The sequence below is a fragment of the Frieseomelitta varia genome, unplaced genomic scaffold (genome assembly GCF_011392965.1).
Source record: "Frieseomelitta varia isolate USP_RPSP 00005682 unplaced genomic scaffold, Fvar_1.2 scaffold_331, whole genome shotgun sequence".
Lineage (NCBI taxonomy): Eukaryota > Metazoa > Arthropoda > Insecta > Hymenoptera > Apidae > Frieseomelitta > Frieseomelitta varia.
In genome coordinates, this window is record NW_025110070.1 from 234,334 (window position 1) to 251,552 (window position 17,219).

A 17,219-nucleotide genomic window follows, 5' to 3' on the forward strand; every position below is an offset into this window, starting at 1 on the left:
TAATGTTCACACACACAAAAAAAAAAAAAAAACAGGTCAACCTAACATTTCGTTTCACGTATTTGTTAAAAGAAATATCACCCGTTTTATCGTTCGTTTATATCAAGATTTTAACATCGATGAAGCTTCCATTGGACAGAAACATCGTGATACAATCTCGAGAATCGCTCGACCAGACAAATTACGTTTAATTCGACGATCAGTCGTCGCAATTCGCGTAGCCAACGCGACGATATTGTACGTTGTGCATATTTCGATATTATGTAAGTGTTTATCGCGAAAGCGACGATAATGCTCGTGGAACGCGCGGGAACATCGACGTTCGCAGTAGTGATTCATCGTTTCGCGATGCTCTATCTGGAAGGGACTTAAAATGCAAATTGCCATCGCGTTCAACGCGTGATCTCGCATTGTTCGACATGGGAAAGCAGGGACGCATCGGGGGTTTAATTTACAATGGTTAAATGCTAAATTCCACGAAATGATAGTGGGAAGAGAACAGTAGCTGGGAGAGCCGAACGTTGGAATTTTTCGAATTATTTTCGCGATTTATTCCAGTCGTGAATTCATTCTTTTGAAACAAGCATTCGAAAATTTCGTTAACATTCACAGCGAATTTCATTTTCGTTTGTCGTGCTTTGAGAATTCGAACAATTCGGCTGATACGAAAGCGAGAGAAAAGTACAAAATAGAAAGCAGATCGATCAGCTGAAGAGGGTGGTCAATTCGGTCAGTTTGCAACGATGGCACCGAGAATGCTTTTTGCGTCGTGGTGGTATTCGGTTCGTTGCACGGACTGAATTAATTGCAGAAGTCAGATAAGGGCTCAGCTGTTTATATTTTCTATCGATGATGACAAACACGTCTATTAGCAATGCTAATCGTCCTGACCGATCGCACGCTCCGTGACTTAAAAGTTGCTCGAAGTGTTACTTCGATAGAACGAGCACGCGAGTGTTTCATTTCATCCAACGTTCGACGATCGAAAAAGAAATAAAGCGAATTTCATTTAAAACTGTGGAAAATCAATGGAATGGTCTGTTTGATTCCAGGAAGTAATTAATTTAACCGGAGATTAGTGGGAATCTAGTTGGGCTATCTCAGATCGTAAATTCTAAGGTCTGAAGCTTTACCGGTCCATTGATCGTAAAGTTGGAGAGATCCTTGGTTGTTTCGTACTGTACTCCCATTTCTTCGGGTCAACGATTCCGAAATTCCGCGGCTAGAGTAAAAGAGCTCTCGGAAGGGTTATTCTTAATCTTCGAGTAAATAGAGTAACATGAAGACTGCTGCTACCGTCAGCTGAAAATATACATAAAAGAGCAACGAGGTAAAAGTATCGTTCCCGATTCGCTCGAAGAGAGTAATTTCTTGGACGGAGAGGAGACCGTTGTTGTGTGACCGATTAATAAAAGTTTCTATGGGGTCGGTGTGTAAAAATAAAGATCACCCTCGCAAGCCGAGGAATAAATAGCGCGTGCATGTCATGTTTAGGTGAATTAAATGGAGTATGCTGAACTCTCTCTCTCTCTCTCTCTCCTCATTTGCGTTCGATTACTCACAGTAATTTAACCTGTTCGAACCAAACCGTGAGTCGATATTTCCCCTCGAATGTGAACGTTTTAACCACTTGCCCTGGCAACTGATTGCGGACCATAACGAGTGACCAAACCGTATACAATAATTCGTCACTCGTTAGTACCGATATCACTGGACAGAAATTATTGAGAAGTAATAAATTTATTATTCGTTTCGCCTGGGTTATACTTAAGTATACTTAAAACGGAGAAAATATTGCAATTTTGGGATAAAAAATTCTCGACGTGCGTGACACGTTNATTTCAACGCAAGAGGTTAACCACTGATTGCGGACCATAACGAGTGACCAAACCATATACAATAATTCGTCGCTTTCTTTCTCAACTCGTCAGTATCGATATCACCGGATAGAAATTATTGAGAAGTAATAAATTTATTATTTGTTTCGCCTATTTTGTTTTACCTAAGTATACTTAAAACTGAGAAAATTGCAATTTTGGGACAAGAAATTTTCGACGTGCGTGGCACGTCATTCCAGCGCAGTATGTTAAGCAGCTTGGAAATCAGGAACGGGATGAAAATGTGGAGCAAATCGGTGCGTTTAAAGAACATTGCACTTAAAGGAGGCGAGCCACCAGTTGATCTAATGACAAATATAGTGCCGTGTTATTTTAGAAACGGAGAGTCGCTCGCAAAAGGAGGCAACGTGCTGCGTAACGGGGTTAACAATTACGTTTGAAGCGTCTACTCTTCAACAAGAGATTCATTAGAGTTAAGGTTAAGGTTCATTAAACCGGAGCCGCGGTGTTGAGGTTCACAGGGCGACTTTTATTACTGGGAGCTTGGCAATTTTTGCGATGGCATCGTTAACCATTCTCATGTAAATTACAATACCCGACGATATGAACAGCCGACGGCTGTTACGCGCGATTTCCCACATTCTCCTAGCCTAACTAAACGCTTGTTCCCTCGTTTCCTTCAACTGTCTTCTTTTTTTTTTATCTTGAATCATCGTAGACGAGATGGCGATTCTTACGTAAGAGTTGAACGTTATACGCCAGACTCTAGACTCTAGATTCTAATTATTTGTCTAATTAATTTATCAAAAATTATTAAATATAAAGTTAAATTATATTATTTTATAATTTACAGCTTTATTATATTTACTATATATATTTTTTTAATATAAATTTTAAATTAATAATAAAAAATTTTAAAATTACTGATAACGATTATATTTATTTAGTAATAAAATTATTTTATTTATAATTTTAATACTTATTATCTCATCGAAAATTTGAAATATTAATTTATAAAAATATTATTTTTAAAATTCCATCATCCATTTATTAATTTACCAACACCAATAAACTATAGATTCGCGAATGTTTGGTCGAAGATTTGTCCGCACCGGTCGAAGTAATTCTGAACTCAAATTGCAAACTTCCAAAAATTGAGAAACATCGAGAAGAAGTGTCAAAGTTTCAGAATTAATTTCAAATTCGCCTTTAATTTCCCAAGCACTCTCAATCCTTTCTCGCAGGAAATAACGTCAAAAGTGCAGCGTGTGTAATCTCTGACGCGCTGCGTACGACAACTCTTTTTCACCCCTGTCGCCCCTCTTCCGCTGCCACCAGAAACTGAACATAGACACACGCCTCAATTAGATTCCCCGAAACAATTTCTTCATTGAGGAGAGCGTTCAGCAGCCGGCGGATGCCGGCGTCGAATCCAGTGGCCGCCTCGTTGAGTCGCGCGCTTACGCCCTTGGCTCGGCGTTGTTCAAGGTCGCATCGGAGGGACGATCGATTTTACCATCACCGGAGGAGGTACAGGCATCGAAGGTACAGACGGTCGGCATTTTCGCTCGACGTGTGTATCCACGGTGTCGGGACACCAACCAACCGGCCGAGAGTCACCGACGTTTTCTCACGCGTCGAGACGAGAAGATGGCGTGCGTATAAGAAGCGGCCGAGGTCGTGGTGCCGGATGCAAAGCCGAGAGAACGGACAAAAGAAACGCGGCTGCGTAACAGACAATATACCACTCTGTCCCGGTTGGTACGGACGACCAACGTTATTGTCCGTGACTCTGGCTATATCGCCGCGACCGCCCGTTAACGAGGTCCATCGAAGACAACGAGAGCCCACTTCCGGCTCTCCCCGTCTTTTTTTTTCCGGCTACCGCCGCAAGCAAACAGTTCTTGTTCTCCTTTCATTTCTCTCTCTCTCTCTTTTTTCCATCTTCGAACTCAACACTTTTGCAAGAGGCAGGTGGGTTGCAAGGGAAGAGAATCTGCCGGTTCTCAAGGTGTACACTTGTATCTTGGTGTTGTTAAGCAGTAGTGCAACCTATCGCGATACGCGCCAGAGTACCAAGTTCATCGAAGTTTCCCTGTTGCGTTTGTTGAAGCCGAGGGTTCGTTGTCGAGGATGGGCTGCCAGTTGTTTCGGTAGGTCTGGGTGCGTGATGGGTTTTGAATTAGGAAGTTTGTAATTGATATTGGGTATCGGTGGTTGGTGGAGCTTTGGCTGAAACATCAAACGAAAAAATTGCTATTGGAAATAAACAAAATTGAACATCGTCCAATGTTGCGAGCTAAAACTTGCATTCTTATTAATTATATTTGTCGGTTTTAGTATAAGTTCGATTCGGTTGGAATTCGATAGCGATATTCGAATTCGTTGAATTGAAAGGAAAATAGAATGCAAGCGGAGACATTTCTGTTGGAAATACAATTAAAAATCGGTGCAACGGTAGCAGAAATATCATTCGAAACGAAAAAGGGGCTTGGTCTCTCTGTAACACTGAGGGTGAAGCTTTTCTACCTTCCCTCACGGACATAATCGCCCCTCCGATCAGCCTATAGGAAAAGGGCCACACCTTTCGCAGACGTAGCGCACTGGCTTAACGACCGAGACACTCTGTCGCGTTTCTACGTCGATGTTCTTCGCGCTTTAAAACCCCTGGTACGTGTCGATATTCATCGTTTGCCTGTCTTCGTTTTATCTTTCAATCTCAACTGATACGGAGGTTTCACTTTTTTGGAAAGCTATCGTGTAATTTGTGAAATAACATACACAGTAATGGTTAACGAACGAGTTATTATTCTAAAAACAGACTTTTAAAATAGAAATTTACAATTTTCTATCAGTCGTTCGCATTTCCCAGAGAAATATTTAAGATTCGAAGCGTTTATGCTTGCGTCTGCAGCTCCATTGGAATGGTCATAGTCCGCTGTAAAGATAGAGCATCACGAGAGTTCCTTTTCCAGCAGTGAACGTCACGAGGATGGCCAGGCTTGAATAATATCCTCTATTCAGAAGTATGATACATTCAGAACAATTTAACATTCACAAGATTTCAATTTTCCCAAGTATTTGAAAAAAAAAAAAAAAAGAAAAATCTTCTCTTCGAGTTTTCCAACCGACCGCTTTCGAAAACAGGGCTAAATTACATTAGGTGATTTTTCGTAGTGGTGGTCGTATTTTTAGTTCCTTCCCGGTGGTCGTGGTAAAAATAAAAAACCGTTCGCTCGAAGCGACGCGGTGAAAATTTCTTTTTCCCCGCGAACGAACCGTCGATCCAGGAACCTGAATAACAAATAGAGCGGCGTAAAACGCGCTTAATACGGTCGGGTGTACCCAGGACAACGTCTCCGACCTCTCTCTCTCTCTCTCTCTCTCTCTCTCTTTCTCTCTCTTTTTCTCTGCCTCCTTCCGACATTATCGAGGGCTGACTGCCTCCCTATCGTGTACACAACTGCGCTGCCGTTCACCTTTGCACCCTTACCTTTTCCGTCCCAACAATATTCCTTCCTGGCGTTTCCCTCTGATCAAATTTGTCTAATGTCTAATGCCTCGAATGGGGCGGAATGGGTCAAGCAAAATGACGTCGCGCATTTTTTTTTATTTTGATCCTCGGCATAATTAGCGGTTAATGCAGCTGTAATTAACGTTAAGCCTTTAGATTACACGCTCGTGGGGATGAACAAGGAGCTTACGTGATTCGACATTTCACGGAATAATTTATTCATTGTAGGTATAATTTTGCCGATTAAACATTAAAATGGCAAACCGGTCACTGTCACAGTCTTTGATATCGCGACGTACGAATGTCACTCGGAATTGAATCGATTGGAAACTTTGTGCCCAATATGACGGAAAATTACGTCGGCGATGAAACATTCGTTGAGAAATTCGTTGCAAACGTGAAAATGAACGGGGATACATATGCAGTGGATACATATTTGAGAGATATCGAGATAAATAGCTAATACAGTTTTGAAAAATTATATTAAATAAATAGCCAGTACAATTTTGAAAAATTATATTAAATAAATAGCTAATACAGTTTTTAAAAAACTATATTAAATAAATTTAATTTATTTAATATTAATATAATTTTACTATATTAATATATTTATATATTAATATATTTATATATTAATATATTTATAAACTTAATTTATTTAATATTAATGTAATTTTAAAAAATTATGTTAATATTAAATAAATAGCTAATACAGTTTTTAAAAAACTATATTAAATAAATAGCTAATACAGTTTTTAAAAAACTATATTAAATAAATAGCTAATACAGTTTTTAAAAAATTATATTAAATAAATAGCTAATATAATTTTAAAAAATTATATTAATATTAAATAAATAGCTAATACAGTTTTTAAAAAACTGTATTAAATAAATAGTTAATACAGTTTTTAAAAAATTATATTAAATAAATAGCTAATATAATTTTAAAAAATTATATTAATATTAAATAAATAGCTAATACAATTTTAAAAAATATTAAAATTAAATAAATAGCTAAAACAATTTTAAAAGATTATATTCGTTTGTTACAAGTTACTCACAAACATAGAGAAAATTATTCTGTTCGAAATCTTTCATTCAAAAAAGGGAAGAGCACTTTCAAAAAAAGAATCGAAGATGATCTGTATTGATGTTACATATCGACGAAAAATGGATAAAATAAAACGAGATCAGACAATGGTGTAAGCCCGTGTAGCGTTTGAACGCGAAACGCATTACGCCGCGGTTTGCGGATCGTTTCCCTCCACGGAGATGATAAATATTTTACGATCGCGTGTTCGCGTCATTTTCCACGACGACATCGGCGAAGATCGTCGGGATATCGCGCAACGAGACCACCGCGTCGTTTGCACGCACCCATCGATTTTTTTTTTTTTCTTCCATCCTGCCATCCTCCCCCGACAAGGCCTTCGATACTATTCGCCCGACTGTCGTCGTTTCACGGGCGAGCCAACCGGAGTTTAATCTTCGTCGAGACAGAGAGAGGATATCGAACGTTTTCATCGGGAAACGACCGATTCTTCCTCGCCCTTTTTCACCAGAGCTTCTCGCGTTCTCCTTCCCCATCTCGTACGATTCTCCGGTTCCTTTGATCAAGCTTTTCTACGTCTGCACGATGAACCCTGTGAAAAATGTTGGGATCATTGTTTCCGCGGAAGATCATATTGCGGATTAGAATTCCGTGAATTGGCCGATCGCAGTTGATAAGAATTCCTCTAGGCCGTGAAGGCAACCGTGATTAAAAGTTGCACGTCATTTAAGTCGTTGTAAGACGCAACGTTCGTGAGACATTCGTGAATAGATACAGAATTAATGGAGTCTTGTTTATGGTAGATGAAAGATTATCCATTCGAACGGCGCAATTGTACGTTTCCTCGCTAATTTCTTCCTACGTTTAATTCTATTTCTGGTGAGAAAAGTTCAATTTAAAATCAAGCGGATCAGACACGTTATTTTAACCACTTGCACTGGCAACTGATTGCGGACCGTAACGAGTGACCAAACCGTGTACGATAATTCGTCGTTTTCTTTTTCAACTCGTCGGTACCGATATCACCGGATAGAAATTTATTGAGAAGTAATAAATTTATTATTTGTTTCACCTGGGTTATAGTTAAATATACTTAAAGGTGAGAAAATACTGCAATTTTGGAACGAAAAATTCTCGAGAGGTTAACCATTTGCTTTGGCAACCGATTGCGGACCATAACGAGTGACCGAACCGTACACAATAATTCGTCGCTTTCTTTTTCTTTTCAACTCGTCGGTACGATATCACCGGACAGAAATTATTGAGAAGTAATAAATTTATTATTTGTTTCACCTGGGTTATAATTAAATATACTTAAACGTGAAAAAATACTGCAATTTTGGAACGAAAAATTCTTGAGAGGTTAACCATTTGCTTTGGCAACCGATTGCGGACCATAACGAGTGACCGAACCGTACACAATAATTTGTCGTTTTCTTTTTCTTTTCAACTCGTCGGTATGATATCATTGGACAGAAATTATTAAGAAGTAATAAATTTATTACTTGTCTTGCCCGGGGTTATACTTAAGTATACTTAAAATTGAGGAAATATTGCAATTTTGGGACAAAAAATTCTCGACATGCGTGGCGCAACGTTTACGATATCACGTTCAATTTAATCTTTTTTTTTTTTCTTTTTTTAATAAAATGTATTTAAACACGTTTGCTCTGTTTTTAATAAGTACCTGTATATCCAGACTGACTCGATGGTATCATAACAGGGGTCGAAGATCTCTGAGCATACCAGGTGAATAATTATGCGAACCGAAGCCGGCTGCTGTTCAGGGTCTTCGCGCAACGTCGTATTCTTTATTTTAACGTTGATACAACATTTTCCCAACGATTTCATAAATCCTCTCCAATCGTGTTTCGTAATTCCACTTACGTAACTTCGTTCAGCTACTCAATGGTAAGTCAGGTGATTCACCCGAAGACAGATTCGAAAAATAATCTTCTCTTTTTCCTTTCAATTGCAATATTCTTTCTCCTTTCTTTCGTCTGACTGATATTTTATTCAGAATTATTCGCAAGCGTCTGCTCCGTATTTTATAAGCAAACAAGCTCCCCCGTTCGTATCGTGCGTCTCCCATAACGAAATCTCGATGTGACTCGCGTCGGGCTTTCATCGACAAGTGTGTCCTGCGACAAAGCGAACGTCGACATGGAACGCGTCTTGAATGTATCCGGTTAAAAATAAACTGTACTTCCTTGGGCGTACAGGGCCTTGATAAACAATTTTTGGACGAGCTTTTGGGCTGCATGTGAAAAATTTAATCCGCGTCCACGTCCTCGCCCCTCGATAAATTCTATATTATTTCTCGTTTCTATGTTATTTCTCGTTTCTGTTATTCCGAGCAGACAGCGTGCCAGTTGTGCCCAAATTGTTACACTTGCGATTAATATTGTTAATAATATTAATATTAGTATGTAACTAATATTAATAATTTATATTATAATTAATAAATATTAATTATAATATAAATGACATATTATAATAAAAATTATATATATTAATATATAACTAATATTAATAATTAATTTAATATATAATATATAATATTGTTAATAATATTAATATTAATAATTAATTTAATATATAATATATAATATTATAAATAATATATTATTTAAGTATAATATTATAATTTAATTATAATATTAGTTAATAATATTCTGTTATTTCTCGTTTCTGTTATTCCGGGCAGACAGCGTGCCAGTTGTGCCCAAATTGTTACACTTGCGATTAATATTATTAATAATATTAATATTAATTAATTGTAATAAAAATTATATATATTAATACGTAACTAATATTAATAATTAATTTAATATATAATATACAATATTGTTAATAATATTAATATTAATATAACTAGTATTAATAATTAATTTAATATATAATATATAATATATAATATATAATATTAATAATGTTAATATATAATTAATATATCATAATATCGAGGGAAGCAAGATATAAGAAACGTAAATTATTCTTCGAGTAGAGTTCTCTCCCTCAGTTGGTCAGTCAGTCTCTGACAAAGTTCATCAAAGTTCTTTCCCGAGTCATCCTCATCGTTCGTTTCGAAGCCTTTCTCGCTTTATCAGGAGCGAGATTATGAAGCGCTCCTGCTTCTGAAAATTCCTCACGTGGCTGAAGATGGAATCCTTCAAATGCACTTGAAAACATCAGTGCATTTCAGTATCGGTAAATGCCGTTCGTATGAGATAATACGAATAACTCACACCTAACGAGTTACTTTCTCTTGGCAAAATTACATAGCCGACGAGCCAGACGCTTCGAGCTGCGACTAACGGGACTAAAATAAATTCCTCCGTTCGATGCACCTAGCTTATTAAGTAACTATACACACACGCATCGCGTGCATTTGTACACGTGTAAATACACGCAATTAAACTCGTTGTATCACCAGCGAAACGGAAGCGAATATCGCGGTATTCCTTTCGGTTGATCGTTCCACGAGTCGCGAATCGAAAGTATTATGTCATGGGAGGAGGAAAGAGGGATTCTTTTCTTTTTTCACGGTCTCGCGGGCCAGAGAGTTAATTTTAATTAGTTTGGACAGTTTTTGAAAATCGGGTTAACGATTCAGCGGAGGGATCGTTGAATAATTTCCTCGTTCAAACATTCGGGAGATATCGCGCGGTTCTCGCGTGAAAGAAAGGCCAACCCTTTAGAACATTAATTAGGCCGGATATCCTTTTGTCGGTAATTAAGCAGGATTTATCCGTCCGCCGTACGAAAGGCGAAATTTTTTCCCTCTGTCTCTCTCTCTCTCTCTCTTTCTCATTTCTCTCCTCTTCCCTATTCTTATCCTTTGATAATAAAAATCATGCTTTTCGAAAAGTTTTCGGCGGCTGTTTCAGCGCTGCGGTAAAATCGAAAGATTCGTTCTCGATGAGAGATCGTTCGTCGTTCAAGCGGAATGAACGCAGAGACAAAAGGAAGGATCGATTAATGTTTAATAAAATCGTCGGGATTGTTACTTGTCCGAGTGTGTTGTTAATTAATTAACTCGCGAGCGGTTCGCAAGATGAATTCCTCTGCGATGAATGGAAAATTTTTCGCGGGAAAATTGCATTCAGAATTTTATACTAATATTTTCTACCGCGTAAAAACTTCTATACAGCGTAATTCAATAGCACGAGTAATTGAAAGTAATTTGTATGTTGAAGATTTATATGCGATCTTTGTTGAAATGTAAAAGTTAGAAACAGAATATATTGTTTAAACTATGAAACCTCTTATATTTCACGTACAATGTTATTATTCAATATTCGAACGTTTTACTAATCAAATCATTCTATTATCTAAGTAGTAATGGATGCTTTTTTTTGTATTAAGGTATTTTTACATGTTTCTTTTTCATAATACGATATGAAAGACTTTGCTAAAAAGAAATCAATGTCAGTGATATTGATGATGAATATAAGAGATTACATTTGATTCCGTGATAAATGAGTTTCGTAGACTTAATATTTCCACAAACTGAATTGTGCTAAAATGGTTAAAAAAAAAAAAAAAAATACAACGTTCTTAAATATTGGAATTAAATGTCAGAAGAGTGTCTACTATGCGAAAATTCTATTGTCTCTCCATTAATACGAATACGGGAAACTCTACTGTGTAAATAGACTTCTATAAAATATATTTTTATAAAAGACCACGTTTTAGAAAAAACAGTCACTGGTATGAAAAAAAATCCAACTAGAACATCTGTTGAGTGTCTGTTCTACTAAAATTCTATTACTGAAAATTCTATTGTCTCCTCATTAATACGAATACGGAAAACTCTACTGTATAAATAGATTTTTATAAAATATATTTTTATAAAAGACCACGTTTTAGAAAAAATAGTCACTAGTATGAAAAAAAATCCAACTAGAACGTGTACAGTATGTTCTTTAAAAGGAAATCGCAGCAAAACCTGTCGTGTACCATTACACGTAGGTAATTACTATAACTTTATCAGACCAAAAAAAAATTACTATGTTTTAAAATTATTATATTTTAAATAACATATAAAATTGTATATAAAAATATTTTATATATAAAATGATTTATATATAAAAATTATTGTATTTTACATAATATATAAAATTATATATATAAATTATTATATTTAAAAAAAATATATCATATGCATGTATATAAAATGCAACATATATAAGAGACACGCAAAGTTTTATCTAAATTCGTTCTGTATAAGTAAAGAAATAATATTGAAGTTTATTTCGGTTGTTTCACTTTCACTACTTAATTACGAAATACATAATAGCCGGTGACACGAGATAAAATTCTTCTGCGTGAAATTCCCGTAAAATTGTCAACAATGTGTTAAGCTGCTGGCAAATGAGACTGAACTGGCCGGATTTTGATAGTTGAATGGTTATTGCAAAGTTTCTTCAACACAGTGCGTCGCAATTAAGAGGCGTGACAGCGTTTTTCCGGAAGCGTCTGATTCCGGATTAAGGTCGGGTCAAAACATAACCGTGAGACACGCTCTCGCATAACCGACACCGTGGAAATATCATTCCGTCATTTCTCGTTTCATTTTTTCTTTTCTTTTCTTCTTTTTTTGCTTCCTCCCTGCTCTGTTCACATAGACGAATGAAAATGCATGCTTGCTTTCGCGTCCTATCTCTTCTTTTTGTTCAGCTTCGCGAGAGATTGCGTTTCGCCTTGATTTCTGTAATTGTGATTTTCCGAGAACGTTCGGGCCTCAATGTGAAATCACTGTTTGTTCCTGAAGAGACATTTCGTCATCCGTAATCGTTGGCGGGAGATTTGAATTTGGATTTGTAGCCAAATTAACCTCTTGCGCTGGTAACTGGTTCACGGACCATAACGAGCGACCAAACACCGTATACAATAATTCGTCTTCTTTTCGAATTCATCTGGACAGAAATTACTAAGAAGTAATAAATTTATTATTTGTCTTGCCTCGGTTATATTTCAATATACTTAAAACTGAGAAAATATCGCAATTTTGAACGAAAACGTTCGAACAAAATTGATTCGCATGCAAAGAGACAGAGTTTTATTGCAAGTCAGACGTAACTTTCCGACAACTCAGACTATTCGTCGATTATTTAACGGCAGATTTTCATGTACGTCACCAAAGAACTAGAATCTAAATAGAAACGGTTTTCATATTTTAAATATCAGAACGGAGTATCGTACATTAGATATTTCACACATTTTTACATGTTATGTGCATTTTTGCATCTTTAAATTTCCAATAGAAGCTAGTCTAGCGATGCAACTTTCCGTATCGATTCAGACGAATGTGGTCCTAAATATTATTAATATTATATTTATATTATTTATTATATATAAATGTAAATATATTAAATATATTAAATATATAAATATAATATTAATATATATTAATTATATTAATTATATAAATATTATAATATAAATAATTTACATATGTAAATATTAATTATAATTATATAAATATAATATTAATATATATATAAAATTAATATTACAATTGCAATGTAAATATTATATATGTATAATTTTAAAATATACAAATATATAAATTATATAAATTACATATATAATAATAATTTTAAAATACACAATGTACGATTTTTACGAATGAGTTGTTGGATTATTGGGAAGTTTGTATTCGAAATTCAAGAAGAATTTATATTTTTTGAGAAACTTTTTACGCTTTTCATTAATAAGTTTCACTCTTCACTTGTCTGCCGAGAGAAGAAAATTCTTCTCGTATTTTATTCATTTTGCATCGTTTCAAGATTGTTAACTGTCCCACCGCGATCGTCGGTGGAAACTACGTTTTTCATCTTCTCTCACAATGAAACGAGCATGTTTAACGAGCGGCTAGCATAAACTACTGGCTCGATCGGGCACTTTCGATGATTGCGACGGAGTGTTCAGCAGTGTTTCGAGGAAGGGAGCGAAAAGGGAAAGACGGGAATCCGCGGCGTGCTCTCCAAATCCGGCACGTACAGCGGGAAATGCCTCAGAAGGAAATTGTAAACGAGTAGCCGAGTCAGGCCACGGGGCAGGAAGTCCGCGTGCCTTCGGTACGTGAAACGTGGCTGAAATGGTGAACTGCCTCGTATATACATATCGTTCGTATCGTTTTGTAAATCAATGTAATCTCGAGGAAGAATATATTGCACGAGCAGTTCTTCTCCCAAAATATTTTTGCTTACGTGAACCTGTATGCAGGGAAAAATAAAAGTCCATCGAAGATTACCTCCCTCGCTATTATAATAAATACGCTATCTGCGGGTTGTAGCGTGAGCTTTACTGCCCAACGAGCGGAAATAAAAGAAATTATAAATAATAAAAATATATACGTCGAGACACGTCAAGGGGTTAACACATAAAGTGTGTTAACCATTTGTGTGTGCTGCAGCATTTAAAAAATGTACTACTTCCTCTACAAAAGGTATTGACACGTTCGAGACGGTGTCAGTCCCTGTGGACCGACGCTTCGTTATTCGTTTGGTCGGCGTCGGTCCCACGGGACCGACACTTGCAATATTCGTATGTCGGACGCGTGTTCAGACTGATAAATACACTTGAGTTTTATTAATATAAAAAATACACGTGAGAAAAGACTATGACATAAAAATTATGACATAAAAAATACCCGCCTTTCGACGCCAGTCTGCAGGAATAGAATATATTATATATATTATATATATGTGAAATATATACACTTGATTTTTATTAATATAAAAAATACACGTAAAAAAGAAACTATAATTTATGTGACATAACAAATACCCGCCTTTCGACGCCAGTCTGTGGAAATAGAATATGTTATATATATATGAAATATATACACTTGATTTTTATTAATATAAAAAATACACGTAAAAAAAAACTATAATTTATATGACATAAAAAATACCCGCCTTTCGACGCCAGTCTGTGGAAGTAGAATATATTATATATATATGGAATATATTATATATTATAATGGAATATATACGCTTGATTTTTATTAATATAAAAAATACACGTAAAAAAAAATTATAATTTATATAACATAAAAAATACCCTCCAGTCGACGCCAGTCTACGGGAATGGAATACATTAATACCTTTCCCATCGATAGTGTGATAACAGTCTAGCACAGAAAACGAAGGACATTCAACGTAATGCTGTAATTCCAAATCCTGAAACGTGAGAGCTGTTATTTGTGATTAACACGTGCCGTTAACGATAGCTTGAACGCCACGTGGGAGGGACGCTCGAGTGTGACGCTTCCCTCTTGGCATTCACCCCTTGGAAAGTTGTTCGCTTATCTAGAATCGGAAAGACGAGAACATGCCAGATGAGGGACTTCCTTTAAGCGACGGAGGGGGGTGCGATCGTACCAAAGATTATATTTGTAAAAGAGGGAAAACGAAGGAGAGCTGTAAATAAAAGTACACGCTTGAGAAAACTCAAATTACAGATTACGTAATTAGAGAAATGTCTGTAGAGCCTGTCGGATTTCTTGACCTCCTTTTTTCCTCTGCGCGATACACCACAGAGGCAGGCTCTCCACAGAACCGCTTCCGTTTCCGGGCAGTCAACCCTGGCAGATCGAGTTATTTCCAAAACTCAATTTCTTCTCTATATCCTCGACATTTTGCAGAAAAAAAAAAAAAAAAAAGAAACCTACCGAAGCAGATATTTCACTGTCCGAACTAATAATCCCTTGATCGATGGTCGATCTGCTCATTATACGCGACATTAATCCTTTGACTTTGTTGGCGCCTATAGGCGCTTAAAAAAATTGCTTTTACGGTACTGTAGGCGCCTATAGGCGCTTAAAAAAATTGCCCTTACGGTACTGTAGGCGCCTATAGGCGCTTAAAAAAATTGCCCTTACGATACTAAAGGCGCTTAACCTACTTTGATCCGGTAACACGAAGGGTCCGGAAAATTTTATCGACCATAATTCCAGCAAATCTCACTTGAGCCAGACGTAAGTGAATGTTAATTCAACAATTACGTATTCCGTTAGTCATATATTACTTAAATATGTTTATTTTGCAGTTATTTTTTTTTATATATTCTCAAGATGAAAAATTGGGATAATAAAATGGTCAGAAAAAGTACATGGAAACATGACACAACAAATGATTCACGTTGTGTATATTGATATTTTGTGGATACGATGTAATTGTTTGACAACTTGGCACAATCGCCGTACTGGAAAGAGGAAGAATAACTACGTACTTTATTTTTATGCACATATGTTAAATGAGATGTATGCAAGAAAATATATATTCTTATACAATGTAAATTACAACGAAAATAAACTTTAACTCTCTATGCTCGAAACTCTCTTTTTTAATTACTTGACAACGACTGTGTGTTTATCTCTCTAGTGACTGCTATATATATCCCTAACGATTATTTATAAATCTCCTTGACGATCGTTATAAAAAGCTTAATGCCAATGTTAAATTTTTAGCATGTGCACCGACAATTCGATGCAGAAATACGAATAAATAAATAATATTGGTTTCACGTAGTGGAGTTCAGTGTTTCGACTATTTCAATATACTTTCTCAGAAAGTACACGTCGAGGCGAAAAATTTCGCCGTTCTCGGTGTCAGGTCGCGGCTGAATTCCTACCGGTATGATACAGTCTGAAAGTCTGCCGTGGTCAAAGGGTTAAAATCAGACGAAAGGCAAATGGGACGGGGCGGCCCAACGTCTACCCTCGATTCCGCTAAGCAACCTTAGAATCGCGCGCGAACACGTCCCGGCTTCAGCACCTTTCCCTCCCCTCGTTAAATCGCGTTAAATTGATCTCGTTCGACTCGGTAATCGGGTCGATCACGAGCCGATCGAGATTCGCAGGGGAAAACGACGCTAAAAGAAGCCATGCGTTTGCTAAAAAAAAAAAAAAAAAAAAACGAAGGTGCCGGTTTTTCCTTCCCTTGATCCGTGGCGTTTCTGTTGCAGCAACTGAAAGATGAGCTGGGCGAGGTGGTGGCCGAGATGGAGGCGATGGAGGGCGGCGGCCTCGCGACCGACGAAACCAAGCCGTCGAACAAGGCGAAGCAGACGTCGATCGGCCGTAAGAAGTTCAACATGGACCCGAAGAAGGGCATCGAGTACCTGATCGAGCATAATCTGCTGGCACCGACGCCGGAGGACGTCGCCCAGTTCCTTTACAAGGGCGAGGGCCTGAACAAAACAGCGATCGGCGATTACCTCGGCGAGCGGCACGACTTCAACGAGAGGGTGCTGCGCGCGTTCGTCGAGCTGCACGACTTCACGGACCTGATCCTGGTGCAGGCGCTCCGGCAGTTCCTCTGGTCGTTCAGGCTGCCCGGCGAGGCGCAGAAAATCGACCGCATGATGGAATGCTTCGCGCAGAGGTACTGCCAGTTGAACCCGAACATATTCACCAACACGGACACCTGTTACGTGCTCAGCTTCGCCATCATCATGTTGAACACGTCTCTGCACAATCCGAGCGTCAAGGATAAGCCCAGCGTGGAACAGTTCATATCCATGAACCGTGGCATCAACAATGGCGGTGACCTGCCGCGCGAACTCCTCGTGGTGAGTGCTTTTGCTTGCTATCGCTCGTTTCGCAACGCGGCTTTCCTCCTCCTGCTGTCTCTCCCATTTGTCTCTCTATGGGAACCATTCCTCGGAATCGTTCGTTTGCTCGCAACCACGTTTCTTTTTTTTTTTTATTTTATTTTTTCTTTTTCTTTTTTTTTTTTTTTTTTTTTTTCATGCACTCGGGGATAAATAAAGAAACGATGGATACGAGCCGTTTTTTTTGAAA

The 17,219-nt window shown here is 37.3% G+C and overlaps 1 protein-coding gene across 7 annotated transcripts in view; it reads left to right on the plus strand.

Moving 5' to 3' along the window:
- LOC122530189 (cytohesin-1) overlaps positions 1-17,219 on the plus strand; it is a 77,736-nt gene that overhangs the window by 49,813 nt on the left and 10,704 nt on the right. For all 7 annotated transcript variants that reach the window (XM_043656934.1, XM_043656935.1, XM_043656936.1 and 4 more), the window contains one exon: positions 16,382-16,987. In XM_043656934.1, coding sequence (XP_043512869.1) covers positions 16,382-16,987 — 606 coding nt within the window. The remainder of the gene's footprint in view (positions 1-16,381; positions 16,988-17,219) is intronic.